Source organism: Elephas maximus, chromosome Y, assembly GCF_024166365.1.
Source record: "Elephas maximus indicus isolate mEleMax1 chromosome Y, mEleMax1 primary haplotype, whole genome shotgun sequence".
Taxonomy (NCBI): Eukaryota; Metazoa; Chordata; class Mammalia; order Proboscidea; family Elephantidae; genus Elephas; species Elephas maximus.
This window is the reverse complement of record NC_064847.1, coordinates 11428043-11452893: the sequence shown is the minus strand read 5'-3', so window position 1 is coordinate 11452893 and position 24851 is coordinate 11428043. Positions and strand designations below refer to the sequence as shown.

The 24851-nt window shown below is 34.8% G+C and overlaps 1 protein-coding gene across 5 annotated transcripts in view; it reads left to right on the top strand.

Annotated features, from left to right (window-relative positions):
• Window positions 1-24851, top strand: part of LOC126069875 (probable ubiquitin carboxyl-terminal hydrolase FAF-X) — a 173975-nt gene that overhangs the window by 68030 nt on the left and 81094 nt on the right. For 4 of the 5 annotated variants that reach the window (XR_007516092.1, XM_049873524.1, XM_049873521.1 and 1 more), the window contains 9 exons: window positions 1030-1166; window positions 4333-4481; window positions 11883-11970; window positions 14157-14499; window positions 17056-17151; window positions 17640-17851; window positions 18786-19026; window positions 19369-19518; window positions 20136-20256. Coding sequence is in view for 4 of the 5 variants with exons in the window: in XM_049873524.1 (XP_049729481.1) it covers window positions 1030-1166; window positions 4333-4481; window positions 11883-11970; window positions 14157-14499; window positions 17056-17151; window positions 17640-17851; window positions 18786-19026; window positions 19369-19518; window positions 20136-20256 (1537 nt within the window). In the remaining variant the exon portion in view is untranslated. The remainder of the gene's footprint in view (window positions 1-1029; window positions 1167-4332; window positions 4482-11882; window positions 11971-14156; window positions 14500-17055; window positions 17152-17639; window positions 17852-18785; window positions 19027-19368; window positions 19519-20135; window positions 20257-24851) is intronic. The other variant, XM_049873523.1, reaches the window with a different exon arrangement.

Here is a 24851-nt window from a genome sequence, read left to right as displayed (position 1 = left end):
TTCTTACTCTTACTAGGCAGAGTGTCTTGTTTATTGCTTCGTTAATGGTTACTAGAGTTTACTGAATTTAGTTACAGAGTAATATTTATTTAGAAATATTGTACAAATACTTCAAGAGTTTTAAAAATGTACTTAGAATTCGACTCAGCAATTTCATATCTGTAAAGTTTTCTCATAGGAAAAAATATAAAGTCAGCACGCTAAGTACAGACAGGGACATTCATTATTACATACAGATATAAAAAATTGGAAATTAAAATGAGCATGAATACACTATGTTACGGTTTAGCATAGCCATTAAAATGGTTATTGGTGTAGAAAGATGCCGTGCTATAACATGAAAAACACGTAAAGCATGAGCCTACTTTTGTTGCTAGAAGAGGGCTCATGTGCTTGCAAAAATATTCCTCCCATTTAGGAGTTAAATAAATATACAGAATTACCTTTTCCATGTACACATAGAAGTAGAATTATTCCAAAGAAAAATTGGTTCAGTGCCCAAGTCTGAATTCCAGATCACTAGTGCCGTTAGATAAAATGACTGAAGCAAATGAAGCATGAGTAATATTTAAAGTAGGTGTACAGCATTTTTAATTTTCTTTTAGGTGAATATTTGTACCTGTTCTCTGTGTGCATGTGGATTTTCATTTTAATAATTTTTTTTTCGTTTGCAGAATTACCATACCATTATTTTCTTGATGAAATACAAATTTTCAGTGTTCCACGGTCTGATCAGAAAAATTTAATACCAAACTTATGTGGTTATATCTGAATCCATGTAATGTGAAGTCTTCATAGTAGAGCTTTACATTTTGCAGTTGGGATGGTAATTTTGAAATAAGAACCTAATTACAGCATTTTATTTGCTTAAACCATTAAAATTACAACGTAACTTTTGTGATGCCAGCCCTAAAAGAAAGTCTTCTTTACATTGTAATTTTCAGAAGAATCTGAAGGTAAAATTATCTGCATATTGGTCTATATAAAACATAGAATTTGTGTGTGTGTGTATATATGTGTTTGTTTAAGGATCGAGATGCACAAAAGATCCAGTGGATAGATCGCTTTATAGAAGAACTTCGCTCAAATGACAAGTGGGTAATTCCTGCACTGAAACAAATAAGAGAAATCTGTAGTTTGTTTGGTGAAGCGCCTCAAAATTTGAGGTAAGCCTTTTCATATACAGAATATTATTTATGTATTATACAAATATTATAAAAGCAATAGTACCTCAGTTGATCAAAGCAAATTTTAAAGCAAATATTAGAGTGAGAAAGCAGAAAACTAAGACTACTTCATTGTGCCATAGATCAAATAATTTATTCAGTGATACATAGCAATTAAGAATCGGAGTCAAGAATTATCTGACGTCCAGCATTATGATGACATTTATTGGATTTATCCCCATTCATCATTTCATTTTATATTTTCTCTTCTTTTCCCCTTTTTTTGTATTTGTTGTATTTAATAAGGCCTTTATTTCCTGTATTAGTTTAGTCTACCAAGTTTTTCAACATTTTTATTAGCTTTAAAAGTCATACTAGAAAATACTAGCTTTCAATGAGGAAGGGAGAGAAACCTCTTTCTTGAGCTTTAAAAGATAATTTTCAGAGATAAGACTCCAAAGTGATTTAAATTTTGAAAGATGACAAGACTTAATTTAAATCTTATTTACTCTATCTGAGTCCCTGGGTAGTGCAAACAATTAAAAAGCAGGGCTGCTAACTGACAGGTTGGAGATTTGAGTCCACCAGAGGCACATCAGAAAAAAGACCTGGTGATCTAATTCGAAAAATCAGCCATTAAAAACATGTGGCACACAGTTCGACTCTGACACGCATAGGGTTGTCTTAAGTGTAAGGTAATTACATCATTGGCAAAATCCTTTAAAGTTCTAGGATATAAACTATTATACTCCAATATAAATTTTAAAAGCCACGAACATTTTGCTTTTTAAAGCTGAATTTGACTTTTTTTTTTTCAATGCTGAAAAAATTATGAGGCTGAGAAACGTCATGGGGATAAATACTGGGAAAAAGTTCTAATGCCTTCTATTAACAGTAGTGCTTATTTACGGAGGACACATTTTGGGTATGTTTTAAGCACCATATATCTCTTGGGTCTTTTATCAGACATACTTATTTTTTAATTACTTTCCCATAGCTTGTCACTTTAACACCAACAGATTAATAACTGTTAGTTTACTGGTTTCGTTGAAAATGACATTAGATTGAAGAGGGAGCAGGATATTTTGTGTGATACCTGTGTGCACAACTGGCTGCAGGCATGGTGTCCTGGAATGCATATTTGTCTTAGTGTCCCAGTACTACCTCAGCAAAAAAAATACTACAAATGGATGGCTTTAAATAAAATTATTTTCTCACAGTTCTAGAGAACAGATGTTCAAATTCAGTTCATGGCTCTAGAGGGAAGGCCTTCCTTATCTATTTTAACTTTAGTAGCTACCAGCAGTCCTTGGTGTTCCTGAACTAGTGGATCTAGCTTCTTCTTTTGTCTGTTTTGGTACATCTTCATCCTCTTTTGTATCTCTCTGGCTATTCTGCTTTTTATAATATACCACTCAAAAGTGATTAGGTTTAGGACCCACCATACTCTGGCCTGACCTCATTAACATAAAAGGAAATCCCTGTTTCAAAATGGGATCATATTTACAGGTACAGAGGTCAGGATTTTCACATTTCTTTTTGGGACCAGAGTTAAATCCATAACACTTGACCCTCTGGGTCAAAAAATTCATGTCCCTCTCACATGCACAATGCATTTGCCCTATCATATCATTGTAACTCATTTCAGCATCATATCTAATACTAAAACCTCATCTTCTGAATCATAAATGAAGTATGGGTGAGACTCTTGGTTTGTTCCATCCTGGGGCAGAGTTCCTCTCCATTGGTAGACATGTGAAACCTAGACTTCAAAATGATCTGTTTCCAAAGTACAGTGGTAGAATAGGCATAAGATAGATATTTTTATTCCAGATGAGAGAAATTAGAAGGAAAAAGGAGTTAGAAGTACCAGCCAGTCCAGAATCAAGCAAAACAGATGTCATTATATCTAAAGTCAAAAATAATTACCTGCTCTCTGGAACATCTGTGCATCAGCCCCCACCTGCAGACTCTCAGCAAAGGTTCCTCAGTTTTGGATGGCCTGGTTTTTGTGATCCTCTGGAGCACTAACCCCTTTACCCTCCTATTGGGTGGCTTCGTTCTCCTGGTCACTGGTGGTCCTTTTCTCACAGTCCAATGGAATGGCAGCTCTGCCCTCTCAAACCGAGATGGTGGCTTCATTCTTGAAAACAGACAGTACCCCATCCTTTGAAACTGAAGAAACAGCGACTTTACCCTCCATGTTCCTTTCAAAAGTTGTGCTAATCTCTGATCTGCTCCCAGACTAGTTCCTTTTTTTTCCCTTGGAGAGCAACACATGTATGCAACAAAGTAGCTGTCTTGGTCCACTTCTTGCCTATAAAAGTCCAAAAGGCAGATATCCTGTCTTCATTTTCTTCTGTTTGTCCCTGTTAATTTATGGTGACAGGTTTATGTTGAGATGGTTGATTAGATCTATTTTTCTAGGTGTATAATCTCATTAAAAGTGGTTGTGTAGCCATACAGTTGATGTCTTTAACACGGATGCTCTCTTAGTTTTTAAAATAGGATTTTCCAAATCTTACAATATTCTGGTTTCATTTTGCCCAATTCATTTCTCAATTATCTCTTTCCTCCTACTTTTTACTAAAATCAGCAAAGAGAACCTTGCCTCATGTTCAGAGTTTTGGTTAGAATTCTCCTCAGTTATATATATCCAAGTTTTTTACTTGTCTCATCTACTTTCCACAAAATATTTGAATGTAATTCAGACAAGTTCTTTGCCACTTTACAACAAGGATTGCCGTTCCTCTGATGTATAATACAGTAAATCCCACAAAAGCCAGAACCTGTGGAAGGTGGTAACCTATCAGAAAACGAAAACTCAAATATTTTCCACTGTAAGAGTGTACCCTGTTAAAGGCGGAAAACTTGTAAGACCTGGAAAAAAGGAAGTCCCATTGTTGCAGCCACTGTGTCAGTGCATCTCATTCAGGGTCTGTGGGTATTAATGTACAATTTTCCTGTAAAATAATATTTGAAAAAATTTGTTTTGAGGCAACAATTATGCTGTTTACATTGCTTGATATTTTGTTACTAAAGGGAGTATATTGCCAGATTCTACTATGAATGTAAAACAGTTTAAACTTTTAAAGTAGTAGCTAGATTTTGGTTATTGAAAATTCTTGGTTACAGTAGTATTTATTTGCCTAATTATACTGTTAAGTTCTTCTCGTTTCAGTCAAACTCAGCGAAGTCCCCATGTATTTTATCGTCATGATTTAATCAATCAACTTCAGCACAATCATGCCTTAGTTACTTTGGTTGCAGAAAACCTTGCAACTTACATGAATAGCGTGAGACTGTATTCTAGAGGTATGTATTATAAGCTACAATTAACTATCGGGACTTGGCATTGACTTCCTTGGTTTTTTGTTTGGTTTGCCCTAATGTTAGTTTCCTCAAAACTGAAAGCACATTTGTGTTTAGAAGGGCAAAAAAGTGGAAGTTAATTGGTTTTATAAATTGTATTCACTTATGGGATTATTGTCCATTTTTCCTGCTGAATCTTATAATCCACACTCCAGGCCATCTTCTCAAGACTGTTTAGAGAGTGCTTATCTCACAGTAATTCTTACTAAATTGATTTTGTTTTTCTTTTGTAACTGGGTGCTTTGCCTGCTTCTGTTTACAGTTGGTTATTATTCTCTTAGGTATATACTAAACTCATTTTAAACCTTTGCCTTTCACTGTCACTGTCTTTACTTTTCAAGAAAATGTGACAGCTCACCTGTTGTTTATTTTATCTGATTGTACTCTTATATATTTTACAGTTGCATTTTGTTTTGTTTTACAACCCTGAATTGTTTTTCATTGTTCAAAAAGCCTATTAAACAGTTGTTTAAATAGTAATGGGAATACAGATGTTTTCATTTAGTTCTCAGACTATAATATTGTTAAACATAATAGGGTACAGTTTCTTGTGGTTTTAACAGAGTTTTTAATATTTGCCATTTGTGGAGCTCACTTTGGTACTTTAAAGATCACTGCTGAAGTTCTTCAGGTATATTAGAGTTTGTTTGTGCTGGGGCACAAATGTAGTCTTTATACATCTACTTTTCACGTATATAATACCAAATTCATGGAACAATTTAAAGAAATCAGCAACCTTATAGGCTCCATTTTGTACCAGAGTATATAGAAGAAAAATCTTCTGTTTGCTGAAGTTGTGATGGTACGTAGTGTTGAACTGAAAATGATGCTTAGTTGGCCATTCTGCTCCACTGACATGTTATATTAGGCTCCACAGACTCCAATTTACATGCTGAAAATGGTAATATTTATAATACTCGTTGTGTAACGAGAACCAAAACCAAACCCATTTCCGTGGAGTTGATAGCGACTCAGACAAGAACCAAACCAAATCCGCTACTGTCTATTGCAACTCATGGCCACCCTACAGGACAGAGTAGAACTGCCCCATACAGTTTCCAGGGAGTGCCTGGTGGATCAGACTGCCCACCTTTTGGTTAGCATCCAAGCTCTTAACTGCTACAACACCAGGATTTCCAAGAATAGTGGACAGTAACAGTAGACTTTTATTTGACTAGAACAGGAGGACTAACTTCAGGTGTCTATTAAAAAAAACTCAAATTTTCTCTTAATACTTCCCTATGTAAAAGTTGCATAAACATAATGGAAAAATTAAGCAGCCCTTCAGTTACCACTAATGTTTGCTTCTGCTGGTTCCCAACGTACTAAATTTTCCATTTCAGTCAGATTGCGAGGTTTCTTCTAGGCAGAATGGTGGGATAGGCAAGGCTATACAGACAGGAAATCATGTATTTTTCTGTGCCAAAATCAGTGAGAGAAATTGAAGTTTTACATGTCGTTCTCCAAGCATTCAAGCTCAGTTTAATATAAATCAGATTCTTTCTCATCATCTCTGAAACCTCTTACTGGCAGAGAGCCCTCCATATGCCACTAAAGACCTTTCCCAAAAGGAGAGACAACTAGATATTTTACTCCAATGATAATTTTTATTTACTTCATCTATGTATAGTATCTGTACTATTAATGTCATCTAAGTAGTTGAGGACCCTGTTGCCAAGGCAATCATGTGATGGACATGTGCAGTTCAGCCTCACTGGGATCGTTGCTTCCATTTAGTCAAATTCTACTTCTGCCCTTCACTCATCTCACTTTCACAGTCACGAAAACGTCAGTGTTTGTTTCTCTACAAGGGAAACAATAAGAAGCAGGCTTTATAGGTAGACTGCTGAGACTTAATGCCTGACTCCAACAGTTAATATCTTTATTAAAAGTTGTTTAAGCCTTCTGTAGTTAAGATTTACAGATCTGTAAAATGAGAATAATATTAGTACCTACTTCATAAGTGAATTAATACTTGCTTGGTGTAAAATGCCTGGCACATAGAAAACACTTGAGAGTTTGCTGTGTTAAAGGGTTCCCTTAATTCATTGATTTCTTATCATCTGTTTTTCTTAACTAATGTTTTCCTACTTAATATGATACTTGCTTTTTCTGACTAATGCCATTGTATTCTTAAATATGGGGGAAAAATAAATATTCTCACTAACACTTTTAACATTAAATCACTTCAGTGATAACACTAACTGCCAGTTTTCCTTAAACTGTACTACTAATACAGGCTTATGTATAATAACAACACTGCATGGATCTCCCTACATAACTGACATGTTACACAGCAAGATGATGTAGTGTTCCTGCAGTTCACTGATTTTTCCTCAATTTCTGATAGTCATTTCACCAGTGTTATGCATTTCTCCTGGTTATATTCTATATCAACTAGTATCTTCAGCTTTGGGGAAAAGTTTACTCAGTGCATGGTAGCCAATTACACTTAAATTTCATTTTTTCTTAGATAAGGGAGTAACCTTGAAAGTTCTTTCCACATTTTACTCATGGTAAAAATGAACTGTTTTCACACTATGTAATGCTTTCATGCCCTCATACTTCCTGGGTAACGTGATTTTTTAAAAAAAATTTTACATGAATCAATAGATTATAACCACGTCAGTTTAACTAATTGGAAGGACATTTTGTGACCTGCTTTACACTTAAAATTTTCATATATCCTTTTTTCTGTATAGAGTGGGTAGGACATCCTTGTCACGGATTACAGTATTGCAATTCCATACAATCTCCATTTTCCAAGAACTGCTTTTTTGCAGTACCTCTTCCCATTGGATTTTCTTCACTGAGATTTGGCCATTTTCTACACAAAAAGTTCTCTTCACAAGTGTTGTTCAAAAACAGAATGTAAATGCTGGGCTAGGCTTACCTACTACTTCTCGGTCATTTTTGTTTGTCAGCTACGAAATACTGTTAAACCTGTGTGGATTTTTGTAAATTTATAGCTCCTTGGAGAAATGGTTGCTTTTACTGCTGGTATAGGAAATAAAGGATGAGCCTTGAACACTGTATTGTGCCAGATAATGAGATGGTGTTTTTAGAGAATCATGTCAGTGTGTCAAAAGGATGTAAGAGTCCAGTATTGCTAGCTAAATCTGACATATTGAACACTAAAATAATACTAATAGATCCTAACCCTTTAAATAAGATCTGAATTATTGTCCATCCACCCAACCCATTGCCTTCAAGTTGAGCTTGTGGGGTCATACCACCGATCTTCCAGTTATTAGCTAATCAGTGTTAACCAGTGCATCACCAGGGCTCTTGATATGTATGCTGTGCTTCAAATAGCCCTATTTTACAGTTTTAAAGGGTAGAGTCACATGATATCTCCATCTCATGTTCAACTAATATAGAAAAATAGTACACATTTATGTAAATAGAAATAACTGATTTTAAAAAAATAATCAAAATGTAAACATTTGGTATACCTGGGTAAAGAGTATGGGGTGGTTTTTTGTGTTATTTTTGCACCTTGTGTCTGTTTGCAGTTATATCAAAATAAAAAGTTATCCCCCAAAATAAGCCCCTCCAAGTGAGGTGGGGAAAGAGAACTTAAAGACAAAAGTATTTGTGCTGTACGAGGAAGGGAGCTTTTACAAAAAAAAAAAAATTTTTTAAGAATTATAAAGCAGCTCTGCCCATCAACAAATGAATGGATAAACAAATTGGTACGTGTACAGAATGGAATACTATGCAACCATAAAGAGTAGTGTGCAGTTATCAAAATATAGAAGATAAATGTGGAGGACATTATGCCGAGTGAAAAAGTCAGTTAAAAAATACTGTATAATAATTTTTATCACTACTATAAAAGTAAATGCATAGTTATACATACAGAAAGCAACATTCTTTGGTGGTTACTGGGGATGGGAGGGAGAACAAGGTTGAATCACTTTCTAGATAGTAGACACTGGTTAGTTTTGGTGATGGGTAAGGCAATACTGAATAAGGGTGAAATGAGCACAACTTGACCAAGGTAAAAGGTGACACTAAGAAGTACACAAGAATACAATCAACATAATCCACCGCATAAATAAAAGCACCACGTGATCATCTCAATAGATGAAGAAAAGGCATTTGACAAAATCCAACACTGATTCCTAATAAAAACTCTCAATAAATTAAGTATAGAGGGGAAATTCCTCAACATAATAAAGGTCATCTATACAAAACCAACAGCCAACATCATTCTTAATGGAGAGAGCCTGAAAACATTCCCCTTGAAAACAAGAACAAGACAAGGATGCCCTTTATCACCACCTCCTGTTTAACATTGTGCTGGAAGTCCTAGCTAGAGCAATAAGGCAGGAAACAGAGATAAAGGACATCTAAATTAGGAAGAAGTAAAACTGTCCCTATTTGCAGATGATATGATATTATGCATAGAAAACCCAAAAGTCTCCACAAGAAAACTACTGGAACTAATGCAGAGATTCAGTAGAATAGCAGGATATAGGATAAACATACAAAAATCAGTTGGATTCTATACACCAATAAAGAGAGCAACAAAAAAAGGAAATCAGGAAAATATAACATTTGTAATAGCCCCTAAAAAAATAAAGTACTTAGGAATAAATCTAACCAGGGATGTAAAAGACCTGTACAAAGAAGACAGAAAACACTACTGAAAGAAAGCAAAAGAGATCTACATAAATGGAAAAACATACCATGTTCATGGATAGGTAAACTCAGCATTGTGAAAATGATAATTCTACCCAGAGAAATCTACAGATACAATACAGTCCCAATCCTAATACCAACAACATTCTTTAAAGAGATAGAAAAGGTAGTCATTAACTTTATATGGAAAGAAAAGAGGCCCCAGATAAGTAAAGCACTGTTGAAGAAGAACATAGGAGGGATTGCACTACCTGGTCTCAGAACCTACTATATAGCTACAGTAGTCAAAACAGCCTGGTGCTGGTACAATGACAGTTACATTGGCCAGTGGAACAAAATTGAGAACCCAGGTGTGAATGCATCCACCTGCAGTCACCTGATCTTTGACAAAGGCCCAAAATCCATAAAATGGAGAAAAGACAGTCTTTTCAACAAATGGTGCTGGCAAAACTGGATATCCAACTGCGATAAAATGAAATAGAACTCATACTTCACACCATACACAAAAATTAATTTGAAATGGATCCAAGACCTAAATGTAAAACCAAAAAGTATAAAGATCATAAAAGAAAAAACACACGGCATTAACAGGATATTGAAAATGAACAAGCTCCAGAAGAGAAGCTAGATAATTGGATGTTCTAAAAATTAAAAACTTAAGCTTATTAAAAGACTTCACCAAAAGAGTTAAAAAGAGAACCTGCAGACTGGGAAAAAAAATTTGGCTGTTATAAATCAGGCAAAGGCCTAATCTGTAAAATCTACAGGAAAATCTAACATCTGTTCAACAAAAAGACAATCTAAATAAAAATGGGCAAAGAAATGAACAGAAACTTCACCACAGAAGACATTCAAGTGGCTAAGAGACACATGAGGAAGTGCTGGTGATCACTAGCTATTAGGGAAATACAAATCAGTCACAGTGAGGTAACTTATTAACCTGATGTATTGTGAAAAGTGTAACCAGTGTCACTAAATAACATAGAAATTGTTAAATGAGACCCTAATTTTCTCCAAAATCACAATAATTTATTTTAATTATAAAACTGCTAAAATGCCAATGTAAAGTTTAGTCAGTTAACAAACGTTTTATAGAAAGTAACTTCATATGGTCTCCACTTTTTTTTGAGAGAAACCTTGAAGGCATGATATTAGATAAAATTGATGGCTTACGGGCATAAGCAGTAAGATTTTAGGACTTTTGGAAGTTGCTTACTTATATGGAACTCTAGAAAGCAGTAAGTCATAATCTATGGGGCTCACCACACACCAAAACCAAATACATTGCCAGACAATCCTTTTTTACAGTGTGTCAGTATTTTACTTCTAATTGAAGTTTGGGCTGCCTTCGTCAATTCCAAAAGAGGCTCACACAATTAAAATATTTTTGCCCCAAACCAGTTACCACTGAATTGATTCCAATTCATGGAGACTTCATATGACTTCATATCTCAGAGAACTGTACTCCATTGGGTTTTCACGTGCAGATTTTTTTTAAAAGTAGAGCACAGAACCTTTTTTCATGGTGCCACTGGGTAGACTTGAACCTCCAACTGTTTGTTTAGTAGCCAAGCATTTAACTGTTTGCACCACCAGAGCACACACACAATAGAAGGTCCAAGAGATGTATAACTGAGAAATATCAGTACTTACTGCTAAAGAGAATTACATCATTTACCATTCCTGCGTAAAGTCCTTCAGAATTTTGGAGTGAATGTCTGTGATTGCTTAGTGGTTGGTATCATTTCTCAGACTAGTTTCCATTTTCTTTTGCTCTGCCCTACAAATAATTTGGTCATTTCTGAGACAGAGGTCTTTATCTGGTCCTTCTAACTATTTGACTTTTTTTTATTATTATCCTTTTTTGGTTGAGGTGGGAAGATCCTTAACACTGCAATATACAGCCTTGCAGAATCTTAGTAAAGACAAGTCTTATTTTGAAGTGCATTCATATTTTACTTGTGTTCAGCTTTTTGAATGAAGCATCTTATACATAGAAACTATATGTAATGTTTTTAGGGCAATAAGCCGCTCTTCCAAATTTTTTCATTAATTTTTAATTAATAAACATGGAGACTTTTTCACCTAACATATGCAGATATGAAAGTAAAATTGAAGAATGTAATCAATTTGTAATTTAAAAAATTTTCAACTTAGGGTATGCCTAATGCCACATAGGTTTTCATAATCATAATGTAAGGGTAAGTTTTCTTGAATTTTTGAAACTCTTGTAGACATTGCGTGGTGAAGGAAGTAATTTTATATCTTCAAGAACAGTAGCATTTTGTCAGTCTTAATTCTTCCTGTGAATGAATTAATAGTGTTATTTTTTACCCTGAAATATTTTTTGCAGCAATCAATTTTTAGTTAAAGGCAAGAAAAGTGAAGGTAAAAAAAGACACAGATTGCTTTAGTGTGTGTAAAGAATGGAAGAATTATTTTCCATGTCCACATTTAGGAGATCATATTTTCTTGATGTTAAATAAGTGATTTTTGTGTGTGTATGTGAGGTGGGAAGGTGGAATATATGTAAATAACACTGTTCAGGTTGCATATTAATAAACAATTTCAAACTTCTAAATTGTTTTTCTCTAAAAAGTCGGCAGTAATATATATATGTTTACATATATATGTAGTGTGTGTGTGCGTGTGTGTGTGTGTGTGTGTGTGTAATGCATAATTTTTATTGGTTTGCAGACCATGAAGACTATGACCCACAAACTGTGAGGCTTGGAAGTAGATATAGTCATGTTCAAGAAGTCCAAGAACGGCTTAACTTCCTTAGGTTTGTTTAAGATAATTATTACTGTTCTCTTTAAGATACAAATAAGGAATACAGTGTTAATGTTTTATATAATTTGGTCTTTGTTACATTGCCTTTCCTCCCTGCAGCTGAATGTTTGCCCCCATAAAAATCATTGCTTAAAGCTTACATAACATTTACCAGTGTGGTCATTATTGAATCCTTTTTAAGTATTGACTGAATTTTTAACTTTTTCTTTTTTGTAATTTTGATGAAAATACATTTTGTATTTATTACTTTACGAATATAACTTTACTCTTTAAGAACATATTTTTCATACTTTGAATTGCATGACGCATCTGGGAAGCTACCTTGTCATTAATGTTCTTACAAGGAGTCAGGAATAGTGGGGTTGGCCCACTTCGGTGCTTTGTTTATCCTAACAATATTGACAAAGGCAGTGTGAAGCAGTGTGGTATTACTTCAGATGAGGATAAGGAAAAAAGGTCTTATCCTATTGAGCCAAATCTAAATATAGTCCAAGGATGAATTTGCTCATTAATGTTTGACTTTTAATTATGTGTATGTATTGTAGTGTGTGCGTATATGTATATATGTATCAATGCAATTACCATATCGTGACAGAAAAAGCTTACAGGAATCAAAAACATGCTAAGGACAAATGCCCAGGAATCAGTGTTTCAGAAAATATGATGCATTTATTATATGTATTTCATATATAAGAATTTACGTTTTAGTTTGATTTGAGTCACCAGATTTTCATTCCATGTTTGTTTAAAGTACCCCCCCCCCTTTTTTTAACCACTTGCGAAAAAGGACCTGTCTCTCTGTATTGAGAAATACTCCTGTAGTGAGCCATTGTTATTGATGGGCATGTATTGTATCTCTTAAGTTTACTGGAGTACACAAATGGTTTCAAATCCATCCACTGTATAAAGGATTAGAATCAGATCTTATAGTCCCTGCTCTGTAAGTACCTAGCAGTGCAATTCATTGAGGGGAAAAGAATTAATCATTAATGCCTGCTGTATATTTTGGCTTTGAGCTAATTCTTTAATCTTCACAGCAACCTTGTGAGGCAAGTGTTATTCCCATTTCAATACTAAAACAGATTTGGTTGGGTGGAAGTAACTTGTTTGATATCACACAGATAGCATGTAATGGGTGGAGCTCAGCTACTCATTGAAATCTATCTGACTTCAAAGTCAGCTCTTTCCCTTCCATCAGTGATTTTGACACTCACCTTAGAAAATTAGTTTGAACACTACTGCATTCCATCAAACTGGAGCTCATGTTCTTAATGTACAACTGAGAGTGGGAGCCATTAGTTAACACTTGGGGAGCAGGGTAGAGGGGATGGCGGTGGCTCAAAGAAGGGTCCTTCCATTTCAGTGATCCTAGGAAATATCAGACCTAGAATTAACATCCAAAAGAAGAAACCCACTTATATTAAATACGTACTCCACACTTTCTTATTGAATGTGAAACTAGTTATTTTTTAACTTAGGATTAAGTGCATAGTCATTTAGATTAAGATAAGCTTCTGTTTTCTTTCACTTTCATTTATAGAATTGACAGGGTTGATAGAGTAGTATAAAAGAAACTAGAAAGATAGTTGACAGAAGAGACTCCTTGAAACAGAATCATCAGTTTTATTGTCTTCTTTTACTGAACAAAATAGTCACAGAGCTAAAAAGCCCTAAAGGACGTTGAGTATTGAAAAGGGTCCCGATGATTACTAGCAGTGGGGGGAACAAACTTAATATGTAGGTTATTCTGTTAAATGTAGCTAGTACTGAGTGTAATGTCAGAAATTTTAAAATTCTAAGCCATTTTAACTTATATCAACATTTAATTCTCTGTGAACATTGCTTGGTGGAATACCGTATTTTCTAATAATGGACGTAATTGGTGTCTGATTTGAAATGCTGAACTTCCTAAAGTCAGAGTGTTTTATTATTCCCTTCAAGTTGCCTAGCAGAGTTCCTGAAAATAGTAAATAACCACTATATGCTTATTAAATAAATGGATTAATGCCAGTATTATTTTTTAATTCCAGATATATGATCAAGAAATTCTTTTTTAAGCTCTAATTACAGTTAAATGTGAAAATTGCAGATTTTTGTGTATGTCCAAGTAGCTAGTTTTTGAGGGTAAAATTATGTAGATCCTAATGACTTTTTTTTTTTTTTAATTGTTTTTCCAAGATTTTTATTGAAGGATGGCCAACTGTGGCTTTGTGCTCCTCAGGCAAAACAAATATGGAAATGTTTAGCAGAGAATGCAGTTTATCTTTGTGATCGTGAAGCCTGTTTTAAGTGGTATTCTAAGTTGATGGGGGATGAACCAGACTTAGATCCTGATATTAATAAGGACTTCTTTGAAAGTAATATACTTCAGCTTGATCCTTCCCTGTTAACTGAAAATGGAATGAAATGTTTTGAACGATTCTTCAAAGCTGTGAATTGTCGAGAAGGGAAACTAGTAGCAAAAAGAAAAGCCTATATGATGGATGATTTGGAGTTAATAGGATTGGACTACCTTTGGAGGGTAAGTGAGGAGTTGGAACTCTCCAAGCATTGTATGTGAGATCATTTTTGTTTGTTTTTGAAAATTAAGGAACCATCATTTTGTATGTGAATTATTTGTATCCTGCTGTGATACTCGTTTTAGGAGTCAAAGTAAGCTTATTTTAGCTTCTCCAGTCACATATTTGCCAGTAGAAGTTTTTTAACATTTGCCACCTGTTTTTCATATTCATTTGTCCTTATTTAGAATCTGTTGTCATTTGCAGATGTATACCAAAACCAAACCAAACCCATTGCCATCAAGTCAACTCCAACTCATAGCGACCTTACAGGACAGAATAGAACTGCCCTGTAAAGTTTCCAAGGAGTGTCTGGTGGATTCAGGCTACAAGCCTTTTTGGCTAGCAGATACAGGTCTTACCTGCCATGCTACCAAGGTTTCCTGAAGATGTATAAAACCCAAAACCAAACCCACTGCCATCGAGTCAATTCCGACTCATAGCCACCTGATATATATATATATATGCAGATGTGTAGAAGTACATTAATCGTTGGTTGCCCACACCTTTCACCATCCATTGTGAAACTTGTCCTCCCTAATTTATGTAGATCTCTGTTCTCTTACTTTCACTGTGAATTTTGAGCTCTTTAATTACTGTCATCAAAACAGAACAGACAGCAAAGACTACTGGTGGTTAGGAAGAGTTATGAATTGATACATTTATTGACAGTGTTTAAATTTGTTTTATATCTAAAGACTTGAGTAAAATGTTATGTTTTACTTAAAGCTAACTTTTCCATTTTGGTAAGGTTAATATAGTCAGTTCTCATTTTTTGTAATGGTTATGTGATTAAACAGATGGATGAGATAGTAAGTCAGGTGTGAGGTACGGGAAGAAGCAATCAAGGAAGGCAGGAAGAGGTTCATTATGCTCACAGTTCCCAGAGGTGGGAAGACAGAGGAGGCCGTCAACACACGGTCACATGTGGGATTGCACCTGGGGACCTGGAGACAAGCTGGAAATGTAGGAGGCGGCTTATCTGTGGCAAGCAGTGGGCCTCATTAGGTTGCACAGGCCTACTGGGAGTTGGACTTTTTAAAGAATTCTGCAGGCTTAGACAACATAGGGACCAGTTGTTGGGTACCTGGCCCCAAAGTGATTAGCATGGTGCATAGTGGCCAGGAGTATGAGAACCTGATAAGGGGAGTGGTGGGAGAGTGGACTTAACCAGGTGTTCAAGAAGGGAAACGGAAGGACCTCCAACCAGGGTTTCAAAACTATCAGGACAGTATTTTAAATTAGCAGACATAGTCGTGAGCTGCATAGCATCCATTTGGGTGCTCTCCAACTGCGTGTATGTCCAGGGTCCCATATGACTGTAATAGAGCTCAGAAATCCTAATCTTCAGACAACTGGAAGTAGCAAATGCAACAGCTTCCCACATGCAACATGTGAATCAAGTCTCTTGTATACAGAGCGATTACACAGCCAGCTGTGTAATGGTACAGTGCGTATATAACCTATAATACGTATGCTTTGGTAGTCATAATAAATGCCTGTGTTACTGGCTTGTGTATGTGCTGTTCTGTATTCTCTGTTATTATATTAGTGTGAATTTATTTACAAATAAAAAAGTTTACCAGTTGACAGTATATGCTTTGACTCATAGACAGTAGCATCCACTCTCACATATCTCACATCTCTTGAGTGATGAAGCATTATCGGTTTAATTTTCTTTTGAAAGTGTTACCAGGAAGTGCTTCATGGCTACCAAATGCAGAAACCCTGGTAAATAAATATCCGTAATACCCTAAGTGATGTAAAACTAGTTTAAGTGAGAAAAGAATGCCTGCTTTTTCAGTTTAGTGTACCCTGTTTTCCTCTTCTCCCTTCCCAAAGCCTTATAGAACTTTTGTACGAAACACACCCTGTAAGTTCTAGGTATTTCAAACTTAGTTTGAGAAACCACTAATTTAATTAGATAATTGGTAAACGTGCAGAAATTAGAGAGATTGGGGGAGCAATTCTTTGTTAAATGGTATTTTATATAATTGTTTAAATTTACCTCCAGTGCACATTGAAAGCCTCACACACGTAGTATATTAAATTGCACAATTCTGTAACACTGATCAAAGCATTTTCTTTCATTCTTGGGTAAATTGAGTTTTTCATATGGTTTGCATTTTGTATATAGTATTTTTTGTTTAAGGAGCCCTTTTGGCACAGCGGTTAGGGACTCACTTGTTAACCGAAAGCTTGGCAGTTTGAACCCTCCTGGTGCTCTGAAGGAGAAAACACCTAGCAATCTGTTCTTACAAAGATTTTGGCATAGGAAACCTTATGAGGCAGTTCTTCTTAGTCAAATAGGGTCACTCTGAGTCAGAATTCACTTGATGGCATCTAACAACAACAGTCTTTGTTTTGGTCTGTTCTCATTTCATTTCCTTTGACTATTAAAAGTCACTTTAGCCTTAAATTATTGAATAATAAAATAATTAAGGATAAGATTTGAATTTAAATGCCCAATTGAAACATATCGTGGAAAGTATTAATGCATTAACCTTTTTTGGAACTAGGTTGTGATTCAAAGTAATGATGACATTGCCAGCAGAGCTATAGATCTTCTTAAAGAGATATATACAAATCTTGGCCCCAGATTACAGGTCAGTCAGGTGAGTATTGAAATGCCTTAAAACCTCACTAGAATTCTAGTGTAGAATCTTTAATTTAACTTTGAATTAACTAATTTTTAAATTATCAAAAATATTTAAGTATTTAATATACATTTTTCACTGACAAAATGAATGTTGTTTAAATAATTACCTTGACATTGGGATTATTTTGAGCCTAAGTATTTATTATTGAATGTTGCAGTGACCAGAAGTTCGACCAAATTTGTTTTGACACTAAAATTTAATCCAGAAAGCCATTTTTATTTTTCAATAATTGTTTTTATTAGTTATTTAATAGTGTCAGTCACTTTTTAGGAAATTTGTGTTTTATTTTTGATGAAATGTTTTATTACTGGTTAAATATGATTGTGGTTTCTTCAGAGCTACTCTGTAATTGATATTTTGCTACCTTTAACTAGAATATGTTATAGCTAATTTTTAAATTTCTAAACAACTTGAACTGTCTTTATTTGGTCCATAATTTATAGGTAATGATCCATGAAGACTTCATTCAATCTTGCTTTGATCGTTTGAAAGCCTCTTATGATACATTGTGTGTTTTGGATGGTGACAAAGACAGTATTAATTGTGCAAGACAGGAAGCTGTTCGAATGGTTAGAGTATTAACTGTTTTAAGGGAATACATAAATGAATGTGACAGTGATTATCATGAGGAAAGAATGATTCTGCCTATGTCAAGGTTTGTGAAAAATTGATACAATAATGTTAATTGACAATTATTTGATATTTCCCTTCCTAGTTAATTAGAAAACTAAAGGTACATAGGTTAAACGAAGAGTGAGGAAAAACTAAATTTCTCGAGGTCAGTGACCTCCTATTTTGATGTCATACGTAAATGCTGTTAAAAGTAAAAGCAAAGTTAAGTTGAAGAGTAATACTAAAAGTTGTTTTCTCCACAAATACAACAAAGAATATTTTTAGGTGGTCTTTGCTAAAATCTGTTAAATTATAAAATAACTTCATTCTTTAAATTTGTAGTGAGTTACACTTTCTATAATGTAAATTATTACATTCAGAATCAAATTAAGTAACCTACTAGATTATTTAATAATAATTTAAGTGGCATTCTAGTTCAGGCAAGTTGATAGAATGAACACCATCAGGTTTTTTTAAATGTGACCCCTTTGTTCACTATGAATATGTGTAAAGTTGCTTCTTAAGTGTGATTTGTATTTTGTATCTTACCTGTGAATGGAGAATATACCAAGGTAAATAATATTTTGATGTGAATTTTATATTTTAAGAATTCTTTCAGGAGAAATACACATTTTAGCAATTTTGCTGATACTTTAAGTCTGAAGCTCCCCTTCCACATTTAAAAACATGGCAATTGGGTCTTTGTAACTTAAAAATAGCTGACGTATTACTCAGCATTGTTACAATTTATCCTAACTGGAGACTTTATATTCTGCAACCTTGGAGACAAGATTAATACAGTGAAATGTGATTATGTTGTGTTTCCAAGATCAATTATGTTTATAGTTTAAAATAAGCATAAATTGGTTGTTTCTAAGATTGGAAAAAAAAAAATAACATTAAATCCCCAGCTTTATTTTGTTGGCAGTTTTTGCGTGTGATTGTTCTTTTTTCTTCTTATTTATTTTTCCTTCCAGAGCATTTCGTGGTAAACACCTCTCTTTTATAGTTCGATTTCCAAACCAGGGCAGACAGATTGATGATATAGATATATGGTCTCATACAAATGATACAGTTGGTTCAGTACGACGATGTATTCTCAATCGTTTGAAAGCCAATATAGCTCATACAAAAGTTGAACTCTTTGTGGGTGGTGAGTTGATAGATTCTGAAGATGACAGAAAGCTAATTGGACAATTAAACTTAAAAGATAAATCAGTAAGTATATATAATTAATGATCTCAAAAATGTGTATACCTGAAACTTTTTCATTTATTCAGTAAATGTAAATGTTTTTCATTTATTCAGTTAATTGTCTATTATGTGCAAGATCTGTGTTGCATGTTTGGATTATAAACCCAAAAAATGAGTACGTCATCGGCACTGTAGTATAATGGAGGAAATAAACTAAATAATTATCTTGGATAATACTTTTAAATTGTATTTCTAAAATTAATGCCTGGAATATTTCTTAGTGTTTAGTATATCACTAATTTTGTTTCATAGGAGTATTTTTTCTGGCCTTTTTTCTTACCAACTAATATATACTGTCACTTTTAGCTAATTACAGCCAAACTTATACAAATAAGTTCCAATGTGCCATCAAGCCCTGATAGCTCTTCTGATTCTTCAACTGGATCTCCTGGAAACCATTGTAATCATTTCAGTGATGGTCCCAATCCAGAAGTGGAGAGTAGTTTGCCAGGGGTGGTGAGTAGTTACAATATGTAAGGCAGATAACAAAGAAGTTTATAAAATATTTCTTTTTCTTAAAAGATTACTGTTCCATAGATGGGGCAAAATTTCAAATAACTGTACAGCTAACCAGTATCTTAGAATGTCTTAAAGAAACAACTCCTTCCTTCCTTAACTTTTGTCCTTCTTCTGGAAGAATTTTTATGGGGATAATAATACCAGTCATTTCAATGCCAGGCAGATTTGGGTCCCTGAAACATAGCATTTGGGATTTAAGCAGCAATAATTGCTCCTGAAGGTGTTAGGCACCTTTTGTATATAAGTAGTTTCTGAGTGCTTGCTGTATGAAAGTCACAATTTACAAAATATTGGAAAGACTGTCAGAAAAAAATTATTCATAGGCCTGGAAAGCCTAATGGATGATTCATTAATCTATTATACATTATAAAGAGCCTGTGAATTTTTAAAAGTGAAGAGATGGAAAAGGCAGTTCAAGTAGCAAAAAACGGTATATGCAGAGATGTGATTGAGAGGTAGCAAACATTTCAGGGGCAATGAATACACTAATTTTGATGAAAAACCCTTTTTTGGCATAATATACATGTAAATATTTTGTGTATTCTATATTCTAGATAATGTCACTGCATCCCAGATACATCTCTTTCCTTTGGCAAGTTGCAGACTTAGGTAGCAGCCTAAATATTCCACCTCTTAGAGATGGCGCAAGAGTACTTATGAAACTTATGCCACCCGGTAAGACAATTGGCCCCTCAGACCCCCACAAAAAAGAAGGTTGACAAAGGACATGGTGAAGAAAAAAGGGGGGGATATTGGTGTACACATGTCTGCTCACATCACTACTTTCAAAACCCTTCTGTATATTTCTAGGAGTGAAATTACTCTGTCATAAGGTAGCTCCATTTTTAGTTTTTTGAGGGACCCCACACAGTTTTCCACAACAGCTGTGCGATTTTACGTTCCCGCCACCAACAGATACGAATTCAATTTCCTCACATTCTTAAACGAACATTTGTTACTTTTTTTTTTCTTTAGACATCTTAATTGGAGTAAAATGACATTTATAAATTTATAAATGTCATTTATATCTCTCTGATGGCTAATGACATTGACAATCTTTTCATGTGTTCATTGGAGATTTGAATATCATTTTTGGTGAAACGTTTATTCAAATCCTTGGCCCATTTTGATTAGATTATAGGATTTTTTTGTTTCTTCAGTTGAACTTTTAAATATACTTTGGTTATTAGATTCTTATCAGGTATATGGTTTCTAAATATTCTCTCCTAATCATTAGCTTTTCATTATTTTACTTTTTTGGTAAAGTCTTTTGACAAACAAATGTATTTAATTTTTAAATTTTGTCTTTTGCTTCTTGTACTTACATTATTGAGTTAAATAACCCATTGTTAAAAGTTAGGCCTGACACCATGGTCTTAGGGAACACTTAGCTCAATTGGCATAATATAGTTTATAAAGAATATGTTCTACATTTTGATTTGGTGAGTAGTGCTGGGGTCTTAAAAGCCTGTGAGCATCCATCTAAGATAATGCACTGGTCTCACCCGTTCGGAAACAAGCGGCTGAGTCCAGTACAACTAAATGTTGCCTGGCTACCACCAGTGACTGCTCTGACAGGGATTGCAATAGAGGGTCCAGACAGAACTGGAGAAAAATGTAGAACAAAATTCCAACTCAAAAAGAAAGACCAGACTTACTGGCCTGATGGAGACTGGAGAAACCCTGCGAGTGTGACCCCTGGACATGCTTTCAGTTCAGTAATGAAGTCACTCCTTAGGTTCACCCTTTAGCCAAAGATTGGACAAGCCCATAAAACAAAACAAGACTAAAGGGGCATACCAGCACTGAGACAAGGACTACAAGGCAGGATGGAACAGGAAATCTGGTAATAGAGAAGCCAAGGTTGAAAAGGGAGAGTGTTGACATGTTGCAGGGTGGTTAACCAATGTCATGAAACAGTGTCAGCTGTTGAATGAGAAATTAGTTTGTTCTGTAAACCTTCATCTAAAGTACAATAAAAAAAATAAAAAAGTCCTAACAGCATCACCCCTGTATTTTCTTCTAAAAATTTTGGGGTTTTAGTTTCCACATTTAGGTCCTTACTCCATTTTGAATTTGTTTTTGTGTATGGTATGCAACATGGATTCTCTTTCATTTTTCTGTATGTAAAAATCCAGTTTCCCAACCATTTATTGTGAAGAGACTCCTTTCCTCCATCAAATGGACTTTGATCCTTGTCAAAAGTCAGTTGAAGAGAGATGGGTCTGTTTATTTCTGGACTCTTAGTTCTGTTTCATTGGTCTGTGTGTCTGTTGTTACGTCAGTACTGGGCTGTTTTGATTACTGTAGCTGGATAGTATGTTTGAAAATTGAACTGTGAGTCCCCCTACTTTGTTCTTTTTCACCATTGCTTTAGCTGTGTTGGGGTCTCTTGCCATTCCATACAAAGTTGACGATTTTTTTTTTTCTGTATGTAGAGAACACTGTTGGAATTTTGATTGGAATTGTGTTGAATCTGTAGATCATTTGGGGTAGTATTAACATCTTGGCATTTATTTCAGTCTTCTTTAAGATCTTGAATAGTGTTTTATAATTTTTATTGTACATATCTTTCACATCCCTGGTTATATTTATTCCTAGGTATTTTAGTCTCTTAGATGCAATTGTAAGTGGAATTTTCTTAATTTCTGTTTCAGATTTCTCATAACTGGTGTATACAAACTGGACTGATATTTGTTTGTTGACTTTGTGCCCTGTAACTTTGCTAAATTCTTGTATTAACTGTAGAAGCTTACTTCTGGATTCTTTGAGGTTTTCTATATATATTGTCATGTCACCTGAGAGTACAGAGAACATTTTTCTGATTGGGATACTTTTAATTTCTTGCTGCTCTGGCTAGGATTTTTAATACAGCATTGAAAAGGAGTGGAGAGAGTGATACCCTTGTCTTCTTCCTCAATTTTTATCCATTAAGTATAATTTCTAAGTCTGTTAATTTCTGAGTCCAGGAAGAGAGCAGGACTTACTAGGCCTAAGATTAGATGATCAGAGGAGAAGGCCGGGTTCACAGGCTTATCCTTGAGACAGTGTTATTTACATCTCGGAAAAACTAATCAAAACTGACTTCTGTTAAATTGCATTGTTCTGATTTCAAGGGAGAGGGCTCTCATTTAAAGGTAAAATTGGCTGTTGGTTTTTCATAAACACCCTTAATCATATGGAGGACCTACCCTTCTGTTTCTGTCTTTTTTCGTGGGTCTTATTATCAAGAAAGGATGTTAGAATTCATCAAATGCCTTTTGTGCATCAGTAGAGATGATCCTGTGCTGTTCCTTTGTTCTGTTAAGGTTGTGTATTACACTGATTGATTTTCTAACGGTAAACCATCGTTGCTATGAGTGGAGCTTGAGAACATTATGCTGAGTGAAATAGATTACTTACAAAAGGACCAATAGATAAATGGATAGATAGACAAATAGATAAGAAGAGGCATATAGAGACCGGAGTTTATTAGTGGTTATCAGGGGTGGGAGAGAGGGAGACAAGAAATTATTGCTTGTGGAGCACTGACCTTCCTTTCACAGTGATGGAAAAGTTACATTTACTAAGGATAATAGATGCACATCCGATAGGTGTCATTTGATGCCACTAAATTGTACACCTGTAGTAAGTTTGAATTGTCAGATGCCTTCTGCTAGGTAGACAGAGAGATGACAGATAGGTAGGCAGGTAGGTAGATGGATGGACGGATGGGCAGACAGATAGGCAGACAGATAGGATGAGATGCATAGGGTAAGAAGGATAGGATAAGATAGTTTTTGTTTTTTTAACCCCAAAAAGAGTAGGTCCTGGGGTTGCTTATGTACAGCAGAATACCTCCTTGAATTTGGGTGTTTAGGATCATGGTCTCATGGAACGTACCAGTTAACAGTTGATCTCTATTCACATGGATCAACAGAGGAAGAAACCTCAGGAATAGGTGGAAGAAATGGAATGCATGGTTGATTCCTCTAAAAACAACTGCTTCTTTTGCCATTTGACCAGACTGGATGATGCCTGGCTACCATAATTGAACATGTTGACATAAGATTCTAAAGAATGTTGCTGATGAAATGGGGGTGAAATGCAAAACAGAATTTCAAATTCTTACGGCATCTGGATCTTCAGGAGCTATTGAGACTGTACGAACCCCCAGACTATTGCTGAGATAATCTTTAAACCTGAAACTTTAAACCAGATATACTCACTAAACTGTCTTTGAACAAATAACAGTCTCACTTACCTTGTAAAGAATGTCTGCTATAAGCATTTTGTTCTTTTAAATAACTTCTATGGCATCACATTGACAACAGCAGCTTGAAAGATTAGATAGGAAGCTTAGGAGGAAGTGAGATTCCATCAATGCAGGAACAACAACTCAGAAAATGACAAGGGGAGTAGCTGTGCAATTTGAAAATGTAACTGTTGTCACTGTATTGTACATGTAAACATTGTTGAACTGGTGTATATTATGCTGTGTGTATTTTTAATGATTAAAAAAAAAGACCACTGCTATTAACAAAATTTGTTCCCAAATGAGACATACTTTGTGGTATATTTTGTAATTTGCATCATGTGTCAGGTATACCATCGCTACTAAAAAATTTCATTGTTGGTCAAAAAATAAAAAATTGTAGCAGCACATAATTTTAAAAATATTTTTTAAGTAATTTTAAAAATGTTTTAGCAGATTATACACGGTTTAAAAGTCATGCTTCTCGAAGGTTTATAATGGAAATCTGCCTCAACCACCCTCATTCTCTTTATTTTTATTTCTCAGAAACAGCCACTTTGAACTTTTACTTTTTTTTCTTCTATAGGCCATTGTATCTTTGAATAGTATGCTTACACTATAATTTTTTGTCAACTTGTATACTGATTTTCTTTTGTGTAGATGAAAATTTACCTCTTACATACTCTCGTATCCTTCTTCTAGTCATCTCCCAATCTTTTTGATTTTTAATTGTGGTAAGTATGTGTTACAGAACAGATGTCTTTTCTACAATCCTCACACAATTCAGTGACATTGACTGCATTTGTGCTGTTCAGCCATCACCATAAAGTATTCCTGAATTTGTCCAACATCATTAACAGAAGCTCAGTGTCCCCTGAGCATTATGCTTTTTTTTCCTGTCTGCTCCTTTCTGCTCACTCCTGGTAACCAGTGATAAATTTTGATCTCTGTGCACTTGGCTATTTTAGATATATTATGTAACTGGAATCATACAGTGTTTGTCTTTCTGTGACTGACTTAATCCACTTAATACAGT